Source organism: Danio rerio, chromosome 13 (assembly GCF_049306965.1).
Source record: "Danio rerio strain Tuebingen ecotype United States chromosome 13, GRCz12tu, whole genome shotgun sequence".
In the NCBI taxonomy this organism is placed as follows: domain Eukaryota; kingdom Metazoa; phylum Chordata; class Actinopteri; order Cypriniformes; family Danionidae; genus Danio; species Danio rerio.
The window spans coordinates 8,862,444-8,884,532 of NC_133188.1; the positions used below are offsets into that span (position 1 = coordinate 8,862,444).

Consider the following 22,089-nt stretch of genomic DNA (forward strand, 5'->3'; position numbering starts at 1 on the left):
CATAATGTAAGTTAACCTATTAAAAGTCAATTTTGCAAGTTCCAGTAGCTTGAATTAAGTAGTTGGGTCAGTTATTTAACTCTGTCAACTAAATGCTGGGATCCACACAATCGATTTGTGTTGGGATAACATTAAGGAATTTAGTTAACTTATAGGTTTTTACAAATTTAAGTGGATTGAACATAAATCAGTTAGGTTGACCCCCAAAAAAACTCTCAAATTAACTCTCATTTTAAATAAGTAATTTTACAAACAGCAAACTTAAGTTTTTGGAGTGCATGTAGGACAGTTTATATGCTCTGTAAAAAAGCGTTTAGTTGACTTTACTTTAAATTCCCATTGCCTTAACATTATTAAGTAAATGAACTATGTGCACAATTCTAAACAATTAATTTAAACGAACTTAGTTACAAGTTGCAACAGAATTTCTTTTTTTTTTTTTTTTATTAAAATCAACTTGTCACTTGTAAGGCAATGGATTCACTTGCTTGTTTTAAGTAATCACTTTTTACAGTGTAAACACTGAGGAAGTTGAGGAAACTAAGAGAATTACGTCAATACAACTTAACTGAGTCAATGCAAGAAGATGAATTAACTAAGTTAATTTGAGTGAACAAATAATTTTTTTACAATGTAATAACAAATTAACACAACATACATATACAATATAAAAGATAAATGTGGTATTTTGGTTTGTATGTCAATAGCCCCTTTCACACATACAGACCTTTCCGGAAAATTGCCGGCAATTTTCCGGAAAGGTTATATGTGTGAACAGGTTCTTTTTGAAAATACCGGTAAATTCGTTCTGGCTATTTTCCGGAAAGAGAAGTTGTAACATTACCGGCAATTTGCCGGAATGCTGCGCTGTGTGAATGCAGAAGGAAGATTCCCGTAATAAGCGCGTGCACGTCTAGAACGTGCTGACGTGAGACGTCTGCTTTAGCCAATCACAACAGTCAGACGCATTTACGTCCGCGCGGTTTGTGAGGATAAAAGCCTTTGAATATTTTTCCAGACACATTTAGCTGCTAGGAGTTAGTCAGATCACGTTTATATGTTCTTCTTAATGCCAACTGTGTAAATAACCATCGATGAGATGCTTATGACAAGCCGTTGTTTGTTTACCTTCAAGCTTTGCGTGTGCCTGTGTACTGCCTGTGAGCGCCTGCACATGCACATATTATGAACATCTCGACATGCGAAAGTGATCCTGCGAAAGTTGTTCACAATATTGATCATCCACAGAGTTTGTAATTTAGTCAAATGTTTACAAATAAAAGCGCAGCCGTTTAAAGCTCATTTGTGGTGAATGATGTCAGAATTTACTGGTATTTTGGAATGGATGTGTGAATGCTCTTTTCCGGAAAATTTCCGTAACGTCCTCACCTGTGTGAACAGCGCTTTTTTGAATATACCGGTAAAGTCGTTCCGGAATTTTTCCAGAAATTTACCGGTATCACTGTGTGAAAGGGGCTATTGCTTATCCTATTCGTTTTTTTTTTTCTAACAAATTGCCTAAAACACATTTTAAGCATAACATTTGATTTATTCATTTTCTTTTTGGCTTACTCCCTTAATCTGGGGTTGCCACAGCGGAATGAACCCTCAACTCATCCAGCAAATGTTTTACGCAGCGGATGCCCTTCCAGCTGCAACCCATCACTGGGAAACATCCATATGCTTCCATTTACGCATATACTACGGCCGTTTTAGCTTACTTGATTCACCTATAGCGCATGTCTTTGGACTTTGGACCGTGGGGAAAACCGGCGCACGTGGAGGAAACCCATGCAAACACTGGGAGAACATGCAAACTCCACACAGAAATGCCAACTGACCCAGCCGGGGCTCGAACCGGCGACTTTCTTACTGTGAGATGATTGTAATACCCTGTGCACCACCGTGCTGCCCAAAATGTGATTTACTCATAGTTTATACAAGAACAAACCCCCTTTTGGCATAAAAATAGCCTTGTCTTACTGTTTCAACACATTGAAACAGTCTAACTCTACTGTTTACAGCGGAGCACCCATGAACCCTTTATGGAATTGTGGACTCACGCTTGCTTTCCTTGTTTACTAAATCTGCCACTTGGGATTTAACAATAATGACACTTTTGAAATGTTAGTAATATTAATAGTAATGACGTCAAAAGTTCATTAAAAACTCTTTAAAAGCTGCAGGTAGAATGAAAGATATCAAAATACTTTCAATCATTTTCTTGTCCGCTTAGTTTCTTTATTAATCCGGGGTCACCACAGCGGAATGAACCGCCAACTCATCCAGCAAGTTTTTACACAGCAGATGCCCTTCCAGCCGCAACCCATCTCTGGGAAACATCCACACACACATTCACACACACACTCATACACTACGGACAATTTTAGCTTACCCAATTCACCTGTACCGCATGTCTTTGGACTGTGGGAGAAACCAGAGCACCTGGAGGAAACCCACACGAAGGCAGGGAGAACATGCAAACTCCACACAGAAACGTCAACTGAGCCGAGGTACGAACCAGCAACCTTCTTGCTGTGAGGCGACAGCACTACCTACTGTGCCACTGCCTCGCCGTATCAAAATACTACTGATGGCAAATACTACTGCAAGTCCAATGCAAAAGTCCTGTCAGCATATAACAACTGCAAACACTTAAAAGTAACTCTCTTCTTTCATCACTTTATAAAGGCCACAATGATGACAGACAAATCTCTCTCAACATATACATGTCATCCTTTTGGAATTGCATAGCTAAAAAACAAAATGCTTGCTTTTGAGTACTAGATTTAGTAAAACATTGAATTCAACAGACGAAGCAAACAAAATTCATAAACCACTCATTGGGATTTTGTTAAGTGTGCTGAAAAGCTATCACATGCTGGATTTGATTAATTGACAGTCAATTGTAAACAGTGAGTAAAGGACTCTTGAATCAAAACACGCTTTTGTGATATGTGAGATTATGTGTACTCGTCTTGTTCAGTTGTGTCAGGTACTGCCTGTACAGATGTCACAAAGTGACAGCCTGACTGCGATTAATGGAGCAACTACTAAACACAAATGTAAGACAGCCTGGCCAAGACATCTGGGAGTGCTCCAACCTTCTGTCCAAGAACACGGATGAGCCAAACTGAGGAAGACATGTCTTTCCACCACCTCAGTCAAAAAAGGTGTGGGAGTATAAACTAACCAAGTGGAACAAGTGATCATTGAAAAAAAGTCAGAACATTATACAAAGTTGGGGGAAATAATCCAGTCATAAACAACCTTCGACAATGTTCAATTTCTCTCTCTAAAACTCAGTGTCCATATGCTATTGAGCTGCTTGTATAATGTTATTTACATTGCTTGTCTGTAATTAGGTGGATAAGAACTGCACTGTGATCCTGAGGCTGATTGCTGTCTGAAAGTCATGATAAATTGTTCATTATGCACATTTTAGGAACAGCCTTTCTGCTCATGGTATGCGTTCATTCTATAAATAAGGCTTCTCCTCGAAATGAAACCCATGACAGTTGCTACCAATAGTTGAGAATCCTCATTAAATTTTACAAATTTACCAGAAACATCTTATGCGACAATTCATCTGCTTCAGAATATTTAAGACATATGGATACATTGGAGCGACGCAGTGGCCCAGTAGGTAGTGCTGTCGCCTCACAGCAAGAAGGTCGCTGGTTCGAGCCTCGGCTGGGTCAGTTGGCGTTTCTGTGTGGAGTTGGCATGTTCTCCCTGCGTTTGCGTGGGTTTCCTCTGGGTGCTCCGGTTTCCCCCACAGTCCAAAGACATGGTGTACAGGTGGATTGGGTAAGCTAAATTGTCCGTAGTGTAAGAGTGTGAATGTGTATGGATGTTTTCTAGAGATGGGTTGCAGCTGGAAGGGCATCTGCTGCGTAAAAAACTGCTGGATAAGTTGGCGGTTCATACCGCAGTGACGACCCAAGATTAATAAAGGGACTAAGTCGAAAAGAAAATGAATGAATGAATGAATGAATGGACATATTGGATAATTGAGTGGAGCAAAGCCATATCACATTCAGCTTGATCTTCCATTGTTAAATGAATTTGATAAAACGTGTGCAACATTTTCATGCTAAAAAGCATGTTTTATGCAGGAATGTAACTGATTTGTTGATATGCGGCAACACCTCCTTTAAATACGAGATCAGTGTAGTGAATTCTGACGCTCTCACCGCCAGAGCTGAAGGCGGTAAAGTCTAGATCGGATATGCAGCCGTCTGGAAGTGCGATATGTACAGTACATTAATATAGCAGCATTTTTTAATGACACTGTATAACAATAATTACTATTTTGACAGGGTCGGGGGTTGGGGTGGGAGTAGGTGGTAAAAAATACAATTTATTGGGTAATTTAATAGATAGCATAAATAATACTGGGTATGTGATGGTTGGGTTGAGGGTTTAGGTGGGGGTAGACGTTAATAAAATACATAAAAAGGGAAAATTTAGTAAATAATAAGTGCTGTCAATCGCCAAAAAGATTAACTAATTAAATCACACTTAAATCACACAATTGATCACACATCAATTGCATTTAAAAGACTGAAACTTGTAATTTTGGCAATTCAAATGTAAAATTAACGTAAACGCAGGACAAAAAACTATTTCAATTCAAAATATAATTGTCTATTAGAATTTTCGTTTAACTTTGTTTAACACCCACAATAAACCATCAAGATCCTGGCTTGACAGCCATATTTATTACAGAAATAAAAACATAGGCGTGTAAGGGCCATTTGAATGTCAAAACATTCATTTATTCATTTTCTTGTCGACTTAGTCCCTTTATTAATCCGGGGTCACCACAGCGGAATGAACCACCAACTTATCCAGCAAGTTTTTACGCAGCGGATGCCCTTCCAGCCACAACACATCTCTGGGAAACATCCACACACACATTCACACAAACACTCATACACTACGGACAATTTAGCCAACCCAATTCACCTGTACCGCATGTCTTTGGACTGTGGGGGAAACCTGAGCACCCGGAGGAAACCCACACGAAGGCAGGGAGAACATGCAAACTCCACACAGAAACACCAACTGAGCAGAGGTTCGAACCAGCAACCCAGCGACCTTCTTGCTGTGAGGCGACAGCACTACCTACTGCGCCACTGCCTCGCAATGTCAAAACAATCAATGCCAATAAAGAAAAATAAAATAATTCTATGTTGGATTCTAAGTGGACTGCAAAAAAAATTAATTAATTTTGAAAATACAGGCATTGCAGATATGGAAACTGGAAATTTATAATAATAAAGTAATGAATACAAACAATTGCAGTCATTGAAAGTTGTATTGCTGTGAGTTGAGAACATTAATTATAAAGTAAAAACAATTTTGCTTAGACCTCCTTTACACTAAGCCAGTAGCTAAGAAAGTCCAGTCTGTTGACATTATCGGGGGACAATGTGGACCTTTTCTTTGGAATGATGTGAGCTGAGAGTGAGAACCGTCTCTCACAAGCAGAATTACTGAATCAGCATATGAATTTCTGTGCCTAATTTTGATGCCACTGGTGCTGTGACAAGTAAGCAAGTAGCACCAAGGGGTACATCAAAGGCATGTACCAAAGACTAGACTATCCCTTACAGGGACTTTGGTCACACCATATCTAAACATTTAATTCTAAACAGCTTTGAGGGATACGGAAACCATCAGCGATATTAGGCGTTTGCTCTTGTGGCTAGGAAATGCACACATGCACGCACGCACACATACACACACACACACACACGCAGTACAGTGCACCCGGTGAGCAGCTCCCTTCAGATTCATCAACATGTACGATCGCGTTCATCAAAAATGCCTAAACTAAGCATTATAAAGTATGGCTGTATTTTACAAGCAAGGATTCTGATACAGCAACGTTAAGCAGATGCTTTACAAAAGTTGCATGTAGGAGGGAAACATATCAAACTTAATGAAACATTTGAGGTCGCATGGACTCAACTTAAAGGCAGAGGAATGGGCTGTCTTTTACAGCTTGAGACATCATCTGGCACTTACACAAAGTATATTTACATGGACACCAATACTCAGATTTTACGATTAAGATAATACCCTGATTAAGAGTCTACCATGTAAACAGCGATTTTTGATTACCTTAAAGGATCACCCGAGTCCAGTAATGTAGAGCCTTTTCTTTTCGTTTGCCATTAGGTACCAAATTCCATTAAAACTACACTCTTCCAGCAGACCCTACTTCAAATTTTCATCCAATAATTGTCACGGGGCATGAACGATATGTTGCTAAATGAAGGTGAACTGCTGAACTGCAGTTAAAGTCTAAGGATTAAAAAGGAAACACCCGAAATTGCATGAAACTCTGGATGAAACACTGTGTAACCTGGTGATGTGACATAAATTGTTTTATACTGAAACTTTCCTTCTAAACGCACTTCCTTGGTCTTATCCATATTTCTCTGCACGTTAAACGCATGTCGGCCACAACAGGAAAAAAAAAAAAACTGCAACTGCATTAACTGCATTTTTTAAAAAATGCATTAACTATTTCAATTTCAAATTAATTGCATGAGTTAACGCTTGTTAATTTTGACAGCACTAATATATATATATATATATATATATATATATATATATATATATATATATACACACACACACACACACACACACACACACACACACAAGTCTCTCTTCACGTAATGTGCTTTTTCCGCTTAGAGTTGACTTTTTATCAACTGCGAGTGCTTAGCAAGCAATGGTAAAAATGCGAGTTGCAGCAAGCGGTTAAAACCCAAGGCACGCAGGGCGCATATACAGTGTGCAAAACACTCGCAGCCGTTAGTAAATTATAAAAAAAAAAGTGCCGTAACGAAAAAAAGCCTGTTCTGTGTGATCGGCCCCTAACTCTATTTTTTCTCTCTTTCATATTTGCCTGGGGATTCTCCAACTGGTTACTGCCACCTACTGGACACCCATTGCCTAGCTGTAAGTATACAAAAGTGTGCTTAGGCCAAAAAACATTTAAAATAAATTAAACAATTACCAAACAGACATTTCCAAAAAAAAAAAAAAAAAAAAAAAAAACATGTATTTTTGTGGGGGGATAATTTTATACACAATTTATCAATATATTCTAGATTTCCCCAAAGAAACGTCCATAACAAAACAGGTACAAAATTGACTCCTTGGACTTTACATTGACTGTTTCACATCTCACATCAAGCAGATGAGTCCATGGCCATTTTCAAAATGCATCTTTCTGAGCAACACTTGACCTGTTACTACTAGCACACTCCATTTAGACTACTTTTCAACTTAATATTTTATAAACCTTGCAATGGCAGGGTTGGACAATTATCTAAGTGGGTATAAATGCAGGACCCCTGATGCTGTTTGAGGGGCAGAGCAAGTCCAGGCAAAGGCGTCCTCGGCAGTGCCTGATGGCAAATTAGGCATTGAGGGAACACGAAATGGAGCGCAAAACTGAGCATGTCAACAAGAGGTCAGCCTGCCATGCTACGTGTGAGGCAACAAAGAGCTGATGAGAGAAAACAGAAAAAAAGAAAGGAACACACACCTGCATTCGGTTTAAGATCTGATTAAACGCAAAACACTGGAAACCACAAGTGTGCAATCTGTGTCCAAAAAGAAATCTGAAGATAAATGTCAAATCTTTTTGTAATTTGCACTCATTAGGCCTTTAAATGTTTCTGACCAAAAAAAAAAAAAAAAAAACGTTTTCTAAGTTTGTTTTTAGTTCAGATGAATTCATGTTTAAGACAGAAGTGAAATGTTGCTGTATCCTTCATTATGTAACAAGCAAAATAATATTCACAGAATATTTGGTCTAAGTGGGCCAATTCTAAAACTGTGCGTGTGTGTGTGTGTGTGTGTGTGTGTGTGTGTGTGTGTGTGTGTGTGTGTGTGTGTGTGTGTGTGTGTGTGTGTGTGTGCGTGTGTGTGTGTGCGTCTGCGAGAGAGCTGAAAAGAAAACAAACAGCATATGGAATACACATCAGAGCTGATAAGCATCAGAATGGCATTATGTAAGACTAATGGCAATCATGGTACAAAATAAACACATGAACGAATCCCTCCAAAACTAAATATAACAGCAGCTAAAGACTGTGTTCACTGTCTGTCCTTTAATATATTTTAAAATGCAACTTATTCCTGTGTTGGCAGATATAAAGTTTCTGTAGCTATGTCTTCAGTGTCTAATTTCCAAGGATTGCCAGTGTTGTGAATAGTTTTGTTATTGAAGACCACGAGGAAGAAGTTAAATTCAATAGAAAACATAAGCGCAATCTTCTGAAACATGTATTATTTTCAAGTGTTTACTTCAATGTTGCAGATAATTGTTGTGAAATTAAATAACAAAATATTGGTGAAAGATTGTAATATTCATTTAGCATCATATATATATTTACACAAAATCAAACAGCGTGCATATTCTGACTTTAATATATAAAAATACTTTGCTAACATGCTAGCAAATGGGTAAAAGAATAAGAGTAGAAAGTCTTTTAATTTGCTTTCAAATGATTTTTGCTCATGTCTTATTTTTTTATTTGTAATTTGCTAAAAATCTTCTCTCTATTAAGCATCACTTGGGAAATGTTAGAAAAAAAAATAATATTTAAATTAGAAGGGTTAATATTTTTTCCTTTAACTTTATACACATAAAAAGGCAACAGTAACTCAAATAACCACACGTTACAACCGAGGTATGAAGAAGAGCATCTCTGAATGCACAACAAGACCAACCTTGAGGTAAATGGGCTACAGAAGCAGAAGACCACACTGGGTGCCACTTCTGTCAGCTAAGAACAGGAAATTGAGGCTACAATTTGCACAGGTTCACAATCGATGATTGAAAAAAAATTGCCTGGTCTGATGAGTCTCGATTTCTTCTGTGACATTCAGATGGTCGGGTCAGAATTTGGCATCAACAACATGAAAGCATGGATCCATTCTGCCTTGTATCAACGGTTCAGGCTGGTGGTTGTGGAGTAGAGATGCGCGGATGGGCTATTATTTCATCCGCAACCGCATCATAAAACTCATCATCCGTCCGCCATCTATCCGCACTAACATTTTTGACCAATTTTTAAAACCGCACCCGCCCGCCATCTGCTGACTAAGCTCTTTATTTGAATGGCTTATTCCTTTTTATTATTAAATGAATGTTTCTTTATTGATTATTAGAAAATAGAGAATGACTTTAATGAAATGCAGTTAATCCAAACGTGCAAGTCAAATCCAGCATTAATTGACGCTTTGAAGTGACGCTAAACAATACGAGGACGTGTCTTTTCACTTGATTCGATTCCTCGGTCCTTGAGTTTTTTTTTTTTTTTTTTGCGTCCTTTCCTCGCATCCTATAGGGGTGGAAAGACGAGGAAAGAAAGCAAGGGAAGAAAACGAGGATACACAAATAAGAAATGAGAAGCACCCCTATAAAGCTCTCAGAATATCAGCAGTGAACTCCGTCTCCAATCGGTGCACAGGGACAAAAATAAATAAATAAATAGCCTAAATGAAACGCACTGTACTGTACAATTTTTTTATTATAGTAGCCTAATAGAAAACGCATTTTGACACATCATTTCAACATTCAGACGAGAGCGCCTGGCCTCTAATGCGCCCTGCTGCACTGAAGGAGCGCTCGCTCGCAGCACTTGTTGCTGGAATGCATAGAATTCTCTTGGCAAGGTGCTGTAGACGTGGGAATGACTGCCTTGTTTCTCCCAAAAGGAAAGTAGATTTTTCTCTGCTGATCCGTCTATTCTTAATTTTGTAGAGGAAGACTTCTGTACTTCATCCAGAATTAGTGTATCCGATTCCTCCCCTCATTCTGTGAAGTCAGTTCTAGGCTTTTTCGTTGGTGCGCCAACTATGTGTACAAAAACAGTACAACCGCCCACCACCTGCCCGAATTTAATTAAAATTTTATTTTTCGTCACGTCATCCGCCCGATCCGCGGTTTATCCGCGGATTCCGCGACTGTAACCGCCATCCACCCATCTCTATTGTGGAGGTAGGGGATGTTTTCTTGGCACACTTTGGGCCCATTAATACCAATTGAACATCTTGAGCATTGTGTCAACACCACAGCCTAGTATTGTTGCTGACCATATAGATCTCTTTATGACAACAGTGCACATCTCACCTGATGACTACTTCCAGCAGGATAACGCCCCATCTCATAAAGTGCAAATCCTCTCAGACTGGTTTCTTGAACATGACAATGAGTTCACTGTACTTGAACTTGAACAGTACTCACAGATCTTAATCCCATAGAGCAGGGGTTCTCAACTGCTTTGGCCAATGGATCCACATTTTTACATGGTCATCAAGCCACGACCCAAATTTTTAGGAACTATAATACAATTTTAGGAATTATAATTAATTTGTATTTATTTGTTAACGTACACAAGTAGTGACAGATAAATCATAAGAAATTCACCAAGATTTACAAAAAAACTATATTTTATTTCTGTCATTTAACAAAATGGATCGAATTATAGAAATATTACAAAGTAAAAATGACAAATACTGTAAACAGTGGTTAGGGTAAGGAAAGGTTCAGTTACCACAAACTAAACTTAACTGTAAATAAAACATGTTGTCTGGTTTCTAAATGTCGTTATAATTTAGAAGGTTTCATGAGAGCACCTCACTACATATGAAACTGAGGCTTTAAGTCTTTTTTGTCATCAATATACTGTATGTAAATCCATACTTTAGACATTTTTGTTGCTATAATTATATGAAATTTCACATGTCAAACGGTACAGTTGTTGCGCACGCATTTTAAAATAAAAGCTTAGTGTAAGTAAAATAAGTAAAAAATTTAACTTTTGTTGTTTTTTTCACCACACACTCCGCGACCCACTAAAAATGTTCCCGCGACCCAAAAGTGGGTTCCACCAGTTGAGAAACACTGCAATAGAGCATCCAAAAGCATTATGGATGTGCAGCTGACAAATCTGCAGCAACTGCGTAATGCTATCATCTCAATAAGGACCAAAATCTCTGTGGAATATTTCCTCTATGTTATTGAATCTATGCCACAAAATATTAAGGCAGTTCAGAAGGCAAAATAGGGTCCAACACAGTAATAGTGAGATGTACCTAATAAAGTGTATGTCATATACAGTATATACATACAGTATATAACCTAGTAATTACATAAAGTAATTACAATAATTTTTTGAGTAAAAGTTTTATAAAAGTGGGTTCCCTCAATAATTATTATTATTTTTAATTACCGTTAAAATCCTTGTTAAATATTAATTATATCTATGCTACAAAATTCATTCAATATTTATTATGTACACTATTGAATATTTCTTTTCAATGAAAACCTAAACATCAGATTTTTTTTGTTTCTGAGAATTTATCCAGCACAGTATATATAAATATATATATATAATATTTTTTTCTGTAAGATGACATTAAAGTGTTTTTCAGAAATATACTTTCCTGGGAAAAATGACCGCATGAAAAACCAATCCAGGCTCATTCTGAAAACGTACCTCTATATATATTTCTGGAGAACGCCAAATTCGTCCCAGAAGCTATGTTTTTTTTGCAGTTTTTGTTTTCACAAATCCACGAGAGGCCGCTGTGTATGCTTTTTGAGATCTCAAATTTCTCTCGAGAGTGCTATTCACGCCTGCTCTTCTCACGTAAATCCACCAGAGGCCGCTGTAAACGGACTGTTTGACTGACTGACTGATCGACTGACCCACCCTCCTCCTTCCCTAAACCCAACCAATAGTATTTTCAAAAGCACAGATTAACCTGTCCACATACTTACCTTAACCCAACCAACAATTTTCAAAAGCAATCCAAAAAAGAAAAGCCCTCGCCTGATTTTTACCATGTTTTCAGATTTCACCACATTCTCGCCCTGTTATTTACTTGTTTATTTTTCTTTTTGGATTCTGTTTTTGTTTTACCTGCTTTCTGTAATCACTCTTCACCAAACTCCCCCCCCTCCCCGTCACACCCCGTCATCGTGGTCAACTCATCTCTGCATCTTGAGTCAGCCGACACACATGACGAGCTAACTGGACAAACTGGTTGGAGCAAGAAAGCTGCCCATACGAGGTAAGCGGTCAGCTGGAAAGCATGAAAAAGAATGGAGCCTTGTCCCATATCGTTCGTTTATAAAATAAGTACTTCTGGCTACATAATTCGTGGTCTCCAGAAACATATATAGCGCTACGTTTTCAGAATGAGCCTATGTAGCTAAACACTATGTGACTAAATTAATTTATGTGTAAATATTAAGCTTATTGCTTAATGAACATTATTTTTCTAATAGTTTGCACACTTTCCTAAAAGACAAAGGCAGCATTTCCAAATCTAATTCCCTTCTAATTTCCTGTGATGGATGTATTTGTCCTTTATAAACTCTCCAGTAAAAGGGATTAAATAGCAGCAACCATCTACACATAAGGTCTCATTCAGCTCATCACTATAATGGCGTTCAAGAGCTTCAAGAGGTGGTCTTCTCCCCCACCCTTTCTACCTTCTTTCATCCTACGCTCATTTCACTCTACACCCTTTTCCTTCTCCCCGCACTCATTCCCCTCCTCCTCCCCACCTCCTCCCACTCGTGTTTGCAGTAAGGACACAATGTTCTCTTTGCTTGTTTGGGGAAACTGCAGAAGTAAATAAATTAGAGGAGTGGAGGATGCAGTCATGATGGCTGACTCCAGGTTTAAGCGGAGGAAAATAAACACGATGTTCATGGGAGGTTACGGGGCTGGCTGTGGCTCCGTCTAAAACAATTATCACACCAGCAGACCGAACAAGAATTAGAATGGTGACCTAATGTGGACGCTTTATCTGATGCGAGCTTATTATAGACCATAAAAGAAATGTTCCCTTCAAACAGGTGCTTGCCCTTCTGTGTCAGAGAACACTCGTGTAGGCGTACAGACAACCTGTTCCTCACCCTAGTGTGTGTGTGTTTGTCTTATGTCCTTGTAATTCAAAATGCTTAAAAAAAACATACTTAATGGCGTTAATTACATTCAAAATTCAACACAGGGTTCCTGTGAAGGTTGGGTTTAGGGATAGGGTAGGCCATATAATATGTAAAATACATTATGCCCATTGAGAGTACTTGTAAACCACCAGGGGTGAAAAAGTACAGAAAAATCATATTTGAGTAAAAGTACCTGTTGTAAATATTACTCAAAGTATAGCTGCATCCCAAATCGCATACTTATGCACTATTCTACGCCATTTTGTAGTATAAATAGTGTAAGTAGTGTGTTCACACTGAAAACTCTAAAAATAATAAGAGCACTTTAATTACCTGGATGATGCACTCATTCAGCCGCTAAAATGAAGTGTGTAATGATGGACACTTCACGCACTCAACGACCGCTGCTTTGCTCACGTAGCGGAAGGGGAGGAGCTATCAGGCGCACATGATGGATAACTTTATTTATTTTGGATGTTGAAAGCAAAATTCTCCAATGATTGTGATTATAGCGCCTCCCGATGGTGAATGCGGTTATACTATTATTATGCGGAGTCACTGATTGGATCCAAGACCAGCGACGAGATGATCCCAAGGTTTCCATATCCGGGACCAGGCCATATCCTGAGCTGCTGCTGCGCTGATGGTCGTGGGGAGTGGAGAACATGAGTCTGATTCCAGCGACGCTCCAGGGACAGACGAGTCTTCGCTGAGGCCAGCTTCCAGCCTCCACCGCGGTGACTGAAGCTCTGCACAAGACTTTTGGCCAGCGGAGAAATTAAAATGGTCATGCCCAACTAAGTCTGGTTCTCTCAAGGTTTTTTTTCTTCACTCCTATCAGATGATAGATGATGAAGTTTTTTTTTCCCTCTCCGCTGTCGCCACTGGCTCGCATGGTTCAGGATTGGTAGAGCTACGCATCGATGAATTTGCTCTTCAGTGTTTGAACTCTCAGTAATGATTTTAAATCACACTGAACTGAGCTGAACTAAACTTAAACACTAAAAACTGAACTACACTGTTCCAGTTACTATGACCATTTATGTGAAGCTGCTTTGACACAATCTACATTGTTAAAGCGCTATACAAATAAAGCTGAATTGAATTGAATTGAATTGAATACTCACGGCAGGTATTATATGATAATTCGGTCGTTTATTTCACTGATTTGGCAACCGTCAAACGTCATCATGGAAACGGTTTGAATTTCCGCATAGTAAAAAAGCATTAGTGTTCCATTTGGGATGACAATACATACATATACTATCCAGCTGAGTGTGTAAGTGCATAAGTACATAGTGCATGAGTGTATAGTGTGCCATTTGGGACGCAGCTTATGTGTATGTGTAATTGTGGATATGTGTAAACTAGAAATGCAACAATACAGTTAGCCCACGGTTCGATAATACCTCTGTTTTTTAACACGGTTTTCGGTTCGGTTCTCATGCATGGACACGCTTTTTTTATTCTATAGGCAATAGGAACAGTAAGAGGTTAAGGAGATAAAAACGATTTATTGCAGAACTTACTTAAAAGCCAAGAAAAGTACACTAGTTCCTAGTGTATTGTATAAAAAAATGTTTACACTGAAATCTCAGAGCTGCTGGTAGCCCATGTACAAACTGGGGAACACATAAAATCCTGCACTTTGAAAAAAACACACATGTGAAGTTAATAAAGATAATTTGGCCATTTCAAATAAACATATTTGTACTTCAGTAAACATAAATAAACCATCTTAATTATCTCGGTGCTGAAAAATGCGAGACTGTAGTGTGTGATGCGGATCGAGTGCTTTTATAAAATGACAAAAGCCCATGTCCAATCACCGAAAAACGGCTGCAAATATTAAGCAATAAACACCCGCACTGCCTTTGTTATTTTTATGTGTCTCTCAGAACCAGTTGGGGATGTTTGCTTGAAAGATTCAGCAAGGGATTGTTGCTATTTGGACTACTTTATTACCTTCTCTGCTATTCTGCCTTCAGACAGTGATATTGTTGGGTGATGGCGCTGCAGATGTGCAGTCATGGTTATATGTGTGAAACAATGCTTGCACACAGTTATTTTTTGTTCACCGTTTTTTCTTTTATTGTTATTATACTTACCGGCAAAACCGAAATGTCCTCACACAGCAGATTTGAAAGATGCCGGCGCTTTCTCGTACTGTTGCCTCACTTCACCGCCGCTCGCAATGTTAAAGTTGGGAATGATGGTCAAGCGCCCCCTAACTTTAGAGGAGTTTCCTCATCTCAGCTCATAGATTTAGAGCAGTGGTCACCAAACTTGTTCCTGGAGGGCCGGTGTCCTGCAGATTTTCGCTCCAACCCTAATCAAACACACCTGAACAAGCTAATCAAGGTCTTACTAGGTATACTTGAAACATCCAGGCAGGTGTGTTGAGGCAAGTTGGAGCTAAACCCTGCAGGGACACCGCCCTCCAGGACCGAGATTGGTGACCCCTGATTTAGAGGCACACACAGTCAATTCGGGGAGATATAAAATTGTAAATTATTTAAACGCAAAACCGAGAAAACCGTAATTCACAAGTCCATATTGAAACGTGGAGGTCGTACCGCACGGTTCAATATTATATTGAGAACCGTGGCATCCCTAGTGTATACCTAACATTCTTTAGTGCATTTAATTACTGCCCAGCAGGCACACAATGTCTTGAGATGTTAATATTAGGTTAGATTTAGGTTGTGCAGATGATTAAAATTCAATGTCTAGCCAGCGCCTAAGGACAATGTTATTTTGATGTCCAATAACGACATCAAATGATGGTGATATTTTGTTGATTTTAGGTTGTTTTGGAAAGTGACCAAAATCCAACACTGAGCCAACATCTTAAACCAACATCATACTGATGTCAAATACTGATATTTATTCGTCAGGTATGGCAACCAATATCAAACATCTGATAGACGTCATATTGATAACGTCCAAACAACATCAAGCTATAACATCATTATTGATATTTGGTTGATTTTACGTTGGACGTTGGACATTGATGTCAGCCTGACATTGAGTTGTGACATCAACCTGATTTTCATCATGGCAATGCAAACAAAATTAGTTATTAGAAATAAGGTAATAAAAATATTATGTAAAAAATTGGTACATACCAATAATAATAAAAAAAACATAGCAAATATATGTACAAAATGTTTGGAAGCTAGAGGAACCTTGTTTCACTGTATTTGGAAGTGCACAAAAATGTAATTATTTTGGGAAGAGGTGAGAGTCATAAGTGAAAAAATTATTTCAAAACAAATCCTCCTCGACCCAAAGCTTTTTTTTTTTGCTAGGTTTATACCCAGAGGATGCAAACTATAGTAGAAGCTAACAAGTATTTATAGACCTCAGCTTGCTTTATGCCAAAAGATGTGTAGCTTTGCTATGGACAAAGACGCAAAGACCAAACGCAACTCAATACGACAAATGTTGTCAAGTCTGCCATTAAAAATATCTTATATACTAAAAGCTAAACAACGTGGATTTGAAAACATGTGGAGTCCTTTCATTTGTTTTATCAAAGAAGTGGAATTAACAGAGGAAGCAGCTGATGAATCATTTTTGATGGATAATGCAGTTCCAGGCTTATAGTTCTGTATTAATACATTCTTCAATATATATTTGCTGTACCTAGTACTCATCTGATTATAATTGTTATGTTTGAATAGATTACCATTAAGGACAAAAAGAGAAGCAATTTTACTTTTATTTTTATTTATTTATTTTTTCATTTATTTGATTTTTGTTTGTTTGTTCTTTATATATATATATATATATATATATATATATATATATATATATATATATATATATATATATATATATATACATATATATATATCCTCATATTTTGTGTAATTTGTAAATCAAACAAGGTTATTGTTGTAAAAAATGTTTGTAAAATGTTGTGTTTAAATGTGTACAAAAATATTATGAAAAAAAAAAGCTTGGGATTACTTTTGAAAGAATTGCAATTTCACATGAGAGCTATACTCAATAGAAACATTCTAAATACAAATAGCACACACATATATTATGTTCAAATTAACGCAATTATTTTTTTCCAGCACTAGTTAAAATGTATCTGTAATGTAATAATTGACACAATAACTTTTTATAAAAGTTCAATTAATAAATACATTGAATGTATGCAGGAAAAATAAGACAGCACTAAAGACACATGTAAAATATAAGACATGTACAAGCTAATATAGTGCTAATATAACATTTACAAAAATACTATGTTAATTACTTTAGTGATAAAAAAAACATCTGTGGATACTTAATGACTTTCCTGAGCTAATCGTTTACCATTATGACTACATACTGGAAAACGATTGTAAAAAAAAACAAATAGAACATCTAGGGTATATAATAATAATAATTATTATTATTATAATAATACAATTGTTGAACTGCTGTTTTATATAAGGCTTTATTAATATAAAGGCTTTAAGAACATAAAAACATTTGTGTAAGTTAGTATCTTTTATAGTTTGGAAAACAAATAAGAAAAAAGGAAATGCGCCAATAAATGTTTTATTTATTCAAATTTTATTTTAATTTCAAGGCTTACTATTATGGCAGATTTTTTTGTTTGTTTATTTTTTGTATTTAACCAATTATTATTATTTTATTAGCTGGTATTCATAGTAATGAAATTTTTTTTTTTTCCAGCTGGAAACATGAATATCCAATTTTAAAGACAGAATCTTTTCTAGTATTCATGGTTCTCTTTTTTTTTTTCCCAATTTAGAGGTTATTTCTTAAGTCCCAATCTTGCCCTTTTCAGATTAAAGCTATACTGCTGGGAGATTTTCAAAATGGCACAAATGATCATCTCAGATACCGGCAACTGATTCCTTTCTGAAGGAAACCTGATGACACATAATATTACAGCTCCATCTAGTGGCATTCTGTGAGAGATCATTAGTAAATAGGAATATTGTATTGTTTGGTGACAGACTGAAAAAGTGGTGTTGGCTAAGTTACTTTTAAAAAGCAATTACATCATTATATATTTTAATTTAACTTCTTTAACTTAACTAAACTTAACTTAATAAACTTTCTATGTTGAATGTTGAAAAAAAATGTATTTAATTACTCAGTGAGGAATTTAATTACTTAACTCACAATTTACAATCCTTACAAATCTCAATGCATAATCTTAAAATTGTAATTCTTTAAATTTGAGTCATGCATCAACTTTCAAATTTACAAAAAATTAAATCTCAACATGTTTAAAACAGAAATAACATTATTTATTTAACAAATATTATTACTCTACAATAAAATACCAAACTAACTATTTGGCATTTATTTGACAACTATTGTATCTTTTGTTAAAAACATAATGATTCTGCTTAATATTTATGCATAATGAATAATACAGTTTCTCTGCTTCACTGAATTGATTTATACATACCTATTTTTTATTTACAGTATTGAAGGCAAGTACATTAATAAAAGCACCTAAACAGTAAACCCTTACTTTACTTTTGTTCAGTAGATGATTACAGTGTAGTCACTTTGTAACTCATTACAACCATACTTTTTTTTAATTTAGTTTGCAATCAGACTAAACTGATCGTAGAGGACAAATAGTCCTGGCTCTTACCTTAGTCTGAAAGCAGCAGTAGAGTTGTGTAAGATAGGGATGTTTCCTGGCCAGGGCTAGAATGCGTTTTTCAGTCATTGTGCAGTCTACATCATCGTCCTGCAGGATAACGTCTTTCTTCAACACTTTCACAGCAAAAACCTCATCAGTGCCTCTTAACTCAGCCAGCATCACCTGTATTCAAGACAACAATAAGATTCGATTTATCAAAATGTATATCTGTCTCTCAAACATTAACCGTAATTAGATACTTTTCATTTTAACTGGATTTTATTTTCACTGATATTAAGCCAATAAGTGTCTTGCACTAGTTCTTCCAAAAAGGTCTAAAAATATTTCTTCAAAAACATTGTCATTTTGAAACTTTCTTTCTTTCTTTCTTTCTTTCTTTCTTTCTTTCTTTCTTTCTTTCTTTCTTTCTTTCTTTCTTGAGTACTTTTTTTTTTTTTAGATATAAACAGATTTGTGTGTGTTGAGCATCAGTTGAGACAACATTAGCACCTTTCAGCTTTAATTGTGGGGAAAATTGGATCATTCTAAGCTTTTGTCAGCTAATTTCAGCTTCCGCGTTTAAAATTATTTTTGGGACAGGATCAACATCAGAAACATTGCGCAAAATTGCAAGTACAAAGATGACGCGTCGGTTTCTCATTATTATTCATAGCGGAGTTTTCTTATCCTATGAGAAGAGCCTGCTTCTTAATTATTCATGAGAGCATGTGCTTTCCGAAGGCAAGGCAGACCTGCCAGTGCCAAGCTAGCTGTGAGACACGGACCCACGGTGCACAGTATTTAGCTGTTCATGAAGGGTCATATGTGTTTGTTTCCATGTTCCATGGGGTTTGTTGCATGGTTTCCCTCGTGATGCTGTCAGAGCCAATACAGCAAAGCTGTTTGTGTGCAGCAAGCATTTTTGTCGGGAGAGCAGTAGGAGAATTGGAGAATGGCAGACTTGTCTTTTATCCGGAGTTTGTTCACATTTAAAAACATCGCTGTGCTGCTGTGTTCACCTAAATCCTCCAGATTACCAGCAGGGCTAATGGTTGAAATAGACAGGGCAAGAGACCTGCAGCACTGAGTCTGCATTCAGACCCGGGGATTGAGGGAAGAGTCCTCATTTAGTGTTTTTATAAACACAATTTTCTTTATAATGATATAAATTGTGGTTGTCTGTATATTAAATTACGAATAACAAATGCAGGGCATTAAATTACTGTTTATTTCTTTGCATTTTAACTTTGTCAACTATAAAGTCATGCGTCTCCTCATGGTTTGGGTTTCATTTTGTGAGCTAACTGACAACAGTTGTTCACTCCCCTCCTTCTCTCCTGCTCTGCTGGCCACGCCCACTCCTGCCTCTGATCGCGGAGCTCCACACCCACTATGATGCATATTTAAAAAAAATTTTGAGGTAGACTTGAACCGAAGGTAGGGGGTGTCATGACCCTTTAATAATGTTAAAGAGGTTTAATATGTATTAATTGTTGGTTGGGGGTGTTTTGCACTAATCTGTGCTACTGAATGGCTATATTATTGAAATGTTTCCGTTTTGTCGTGTCGCGTTTGGTGCGTACAGATAAATCTTGTAGCGTCACATGTAGTTAGGACAGTGTTATGCACTAAATAAAAAGATTCAAAGATAATTCCTTGAATTTACAAAAAACATTTAAGTGGTTGTAAACTATTTATTTGGGCTGAATTTAAGCAATCAAATGACTAAATCTAATTTGTTTGAGTTCAACAATAAATAGTAAATAAATAGTTTGCAACAATTTTGCAGACATAATTTTTTTCCAGTGTACTCAGAAAAAATCTCCACCTTGCCAAAGCTGCCTTTTCCAAGCACTTTGATAAAGGAGAAGTCTTCCAGCATCATCCTTTTGGCTTGAACCGTCTTCACCTCTCCGTTCTCCCTGGCCTCCCCCGTCTCCTCTGAGACCCCCTCTGAGGCCTGCTTCATCTCTTCACTGCGGTGATCAAACGAAAGTGCCTTCCTGATGTTCTCCAGATCCTTTATATCTGCAGATCACAAACAAAGAGCTAAATCACAACACACGCTTACCGTAAGCCTTACGGGATTTTTGAGCCATCTAACCCTTTAAGAATAGGTCAAAATTACATGCTGCCTCAAACAGAGCTGTTAAATTTACAGCCCTAAACTAATATTGATTTACATAGACATAGTCAAATAATAAGAGTTGCTGCTCTTGGAGTATTTTATGAAATAATAAAATAAGCATATAACACCGTTTCTGGAGTACTGGAGTCCAGTGCTTCCCACAGGCTTGAAATATACTTGGGATGGTAGCCAGATTAAAACACCATTTACCCACATTACATAAATAGTTAACTACATGCGACAAACAAAACATCATTTAATTTTTAACATTATATTTATTATGACACTGTTTTACCCTCTTTCTTTTCAATGGGTTAAAGTAAAAAAAAGAATTGAAATAAAAGACTTGAAATTCACTATTTCTCTTTTATGCTATTCAAGAGCCATGTGCACTCACTGACAGGTCAAATCTGCTTCTCTCTCTTTCAGACTCAAAGCAAACTTGAATGCCAATGCCTTTTAGATATGTACTGTTAAAGTCAGAATTATTAGCCCCCTGTTTATTTTTTCCCAAAATTTCTTTTTACAGAGAATTTTTTTTCAACACATTTCTAAACTCAATAGTTTTAATAACTCATTTCTAATAACTGATTCATTTTATCTTCGCCATGATGACAGTAAATAATATTTGACTAGATATTTTTCAAGACACTTCTATACAGCTTATTTAAAGGCTTAACTAGGTTAATTAGGCAGATTAAGGTAATTAGGCATGTAGTTGTATAACGATGATTTGTTTCGTAGACAAACGAAAAAAATTATAGCTTAAAGGCGCTAATAATTTTGACCTTAAAATGTTTTTTTTTTTTAAATTAAAAACTGCTTTTATTATAGCCTAAATAAAACAAATAAGACTTGATAAAATATTATCAGACATCGTTTTGGAAAAAAATTCAAAGGGGGTTTAATAATTCTGATTTTAACTGTATATAAACTATAGAGCAAATGAGAAATAAATGACAGAAAAATGAATAAAAACAGACAATATCTCAAAGAATTATAATAATTACGAAATTAAAATGTGTAGATCATTTAAATGCTGATGGTGTACAGTTTAGACCAGTCATTTCATCCTCTCAGAGTATATAGTAAAGTTTTTTTCTGAGTCGTTTAAAGAATGAATTATTTATGTTTCTTTTGCTCTTATGCAAAAACCTATATGATTAACAACAGTTTTGGAAAGCGAAAGCAAAAGCCAAATCTTGGACATTTTAGAAGATTTAGAAACCCAGGCCAAATGAAGTTTTAAAGTCCCAAAAGGTGAACTTTATAAAGTTTAAATACAATTTATTTAAACTTTATTTGAGTTCAAATAAATTGTTGAAATCAATTACA

At 36.6% G+C, this 22,089-nt stretch overlaps 1 protein-coding gene across 1 annotated transcript in view; it reads right to left on the reverse strand.

The window, feature by feature from the left end:
* The window catches only part of prkceb (protein kinase C, epsilon b), a 153,060-nt gene that overhangs the window by 44,308 nt on the left and 86,663 nt on the right, over positions 1-22,089 (reverse strand). The window contains exons 9-10 of the mRNA XM_021472628.3: positions 20,455-20,654; positions 18,636-18,809 (exon numbers count right to left, since the gene is read on the reverse strand). Of these exons, the coding sequence (XP_021328303.2) occupies positions 18,636-18,809; positions 20,455-20,654 (374 nt within the window). The remainder of the gene's footprint in view (positions 1-18,635; positions 18,810-20,454; positions 20,655-22,089) is intronic.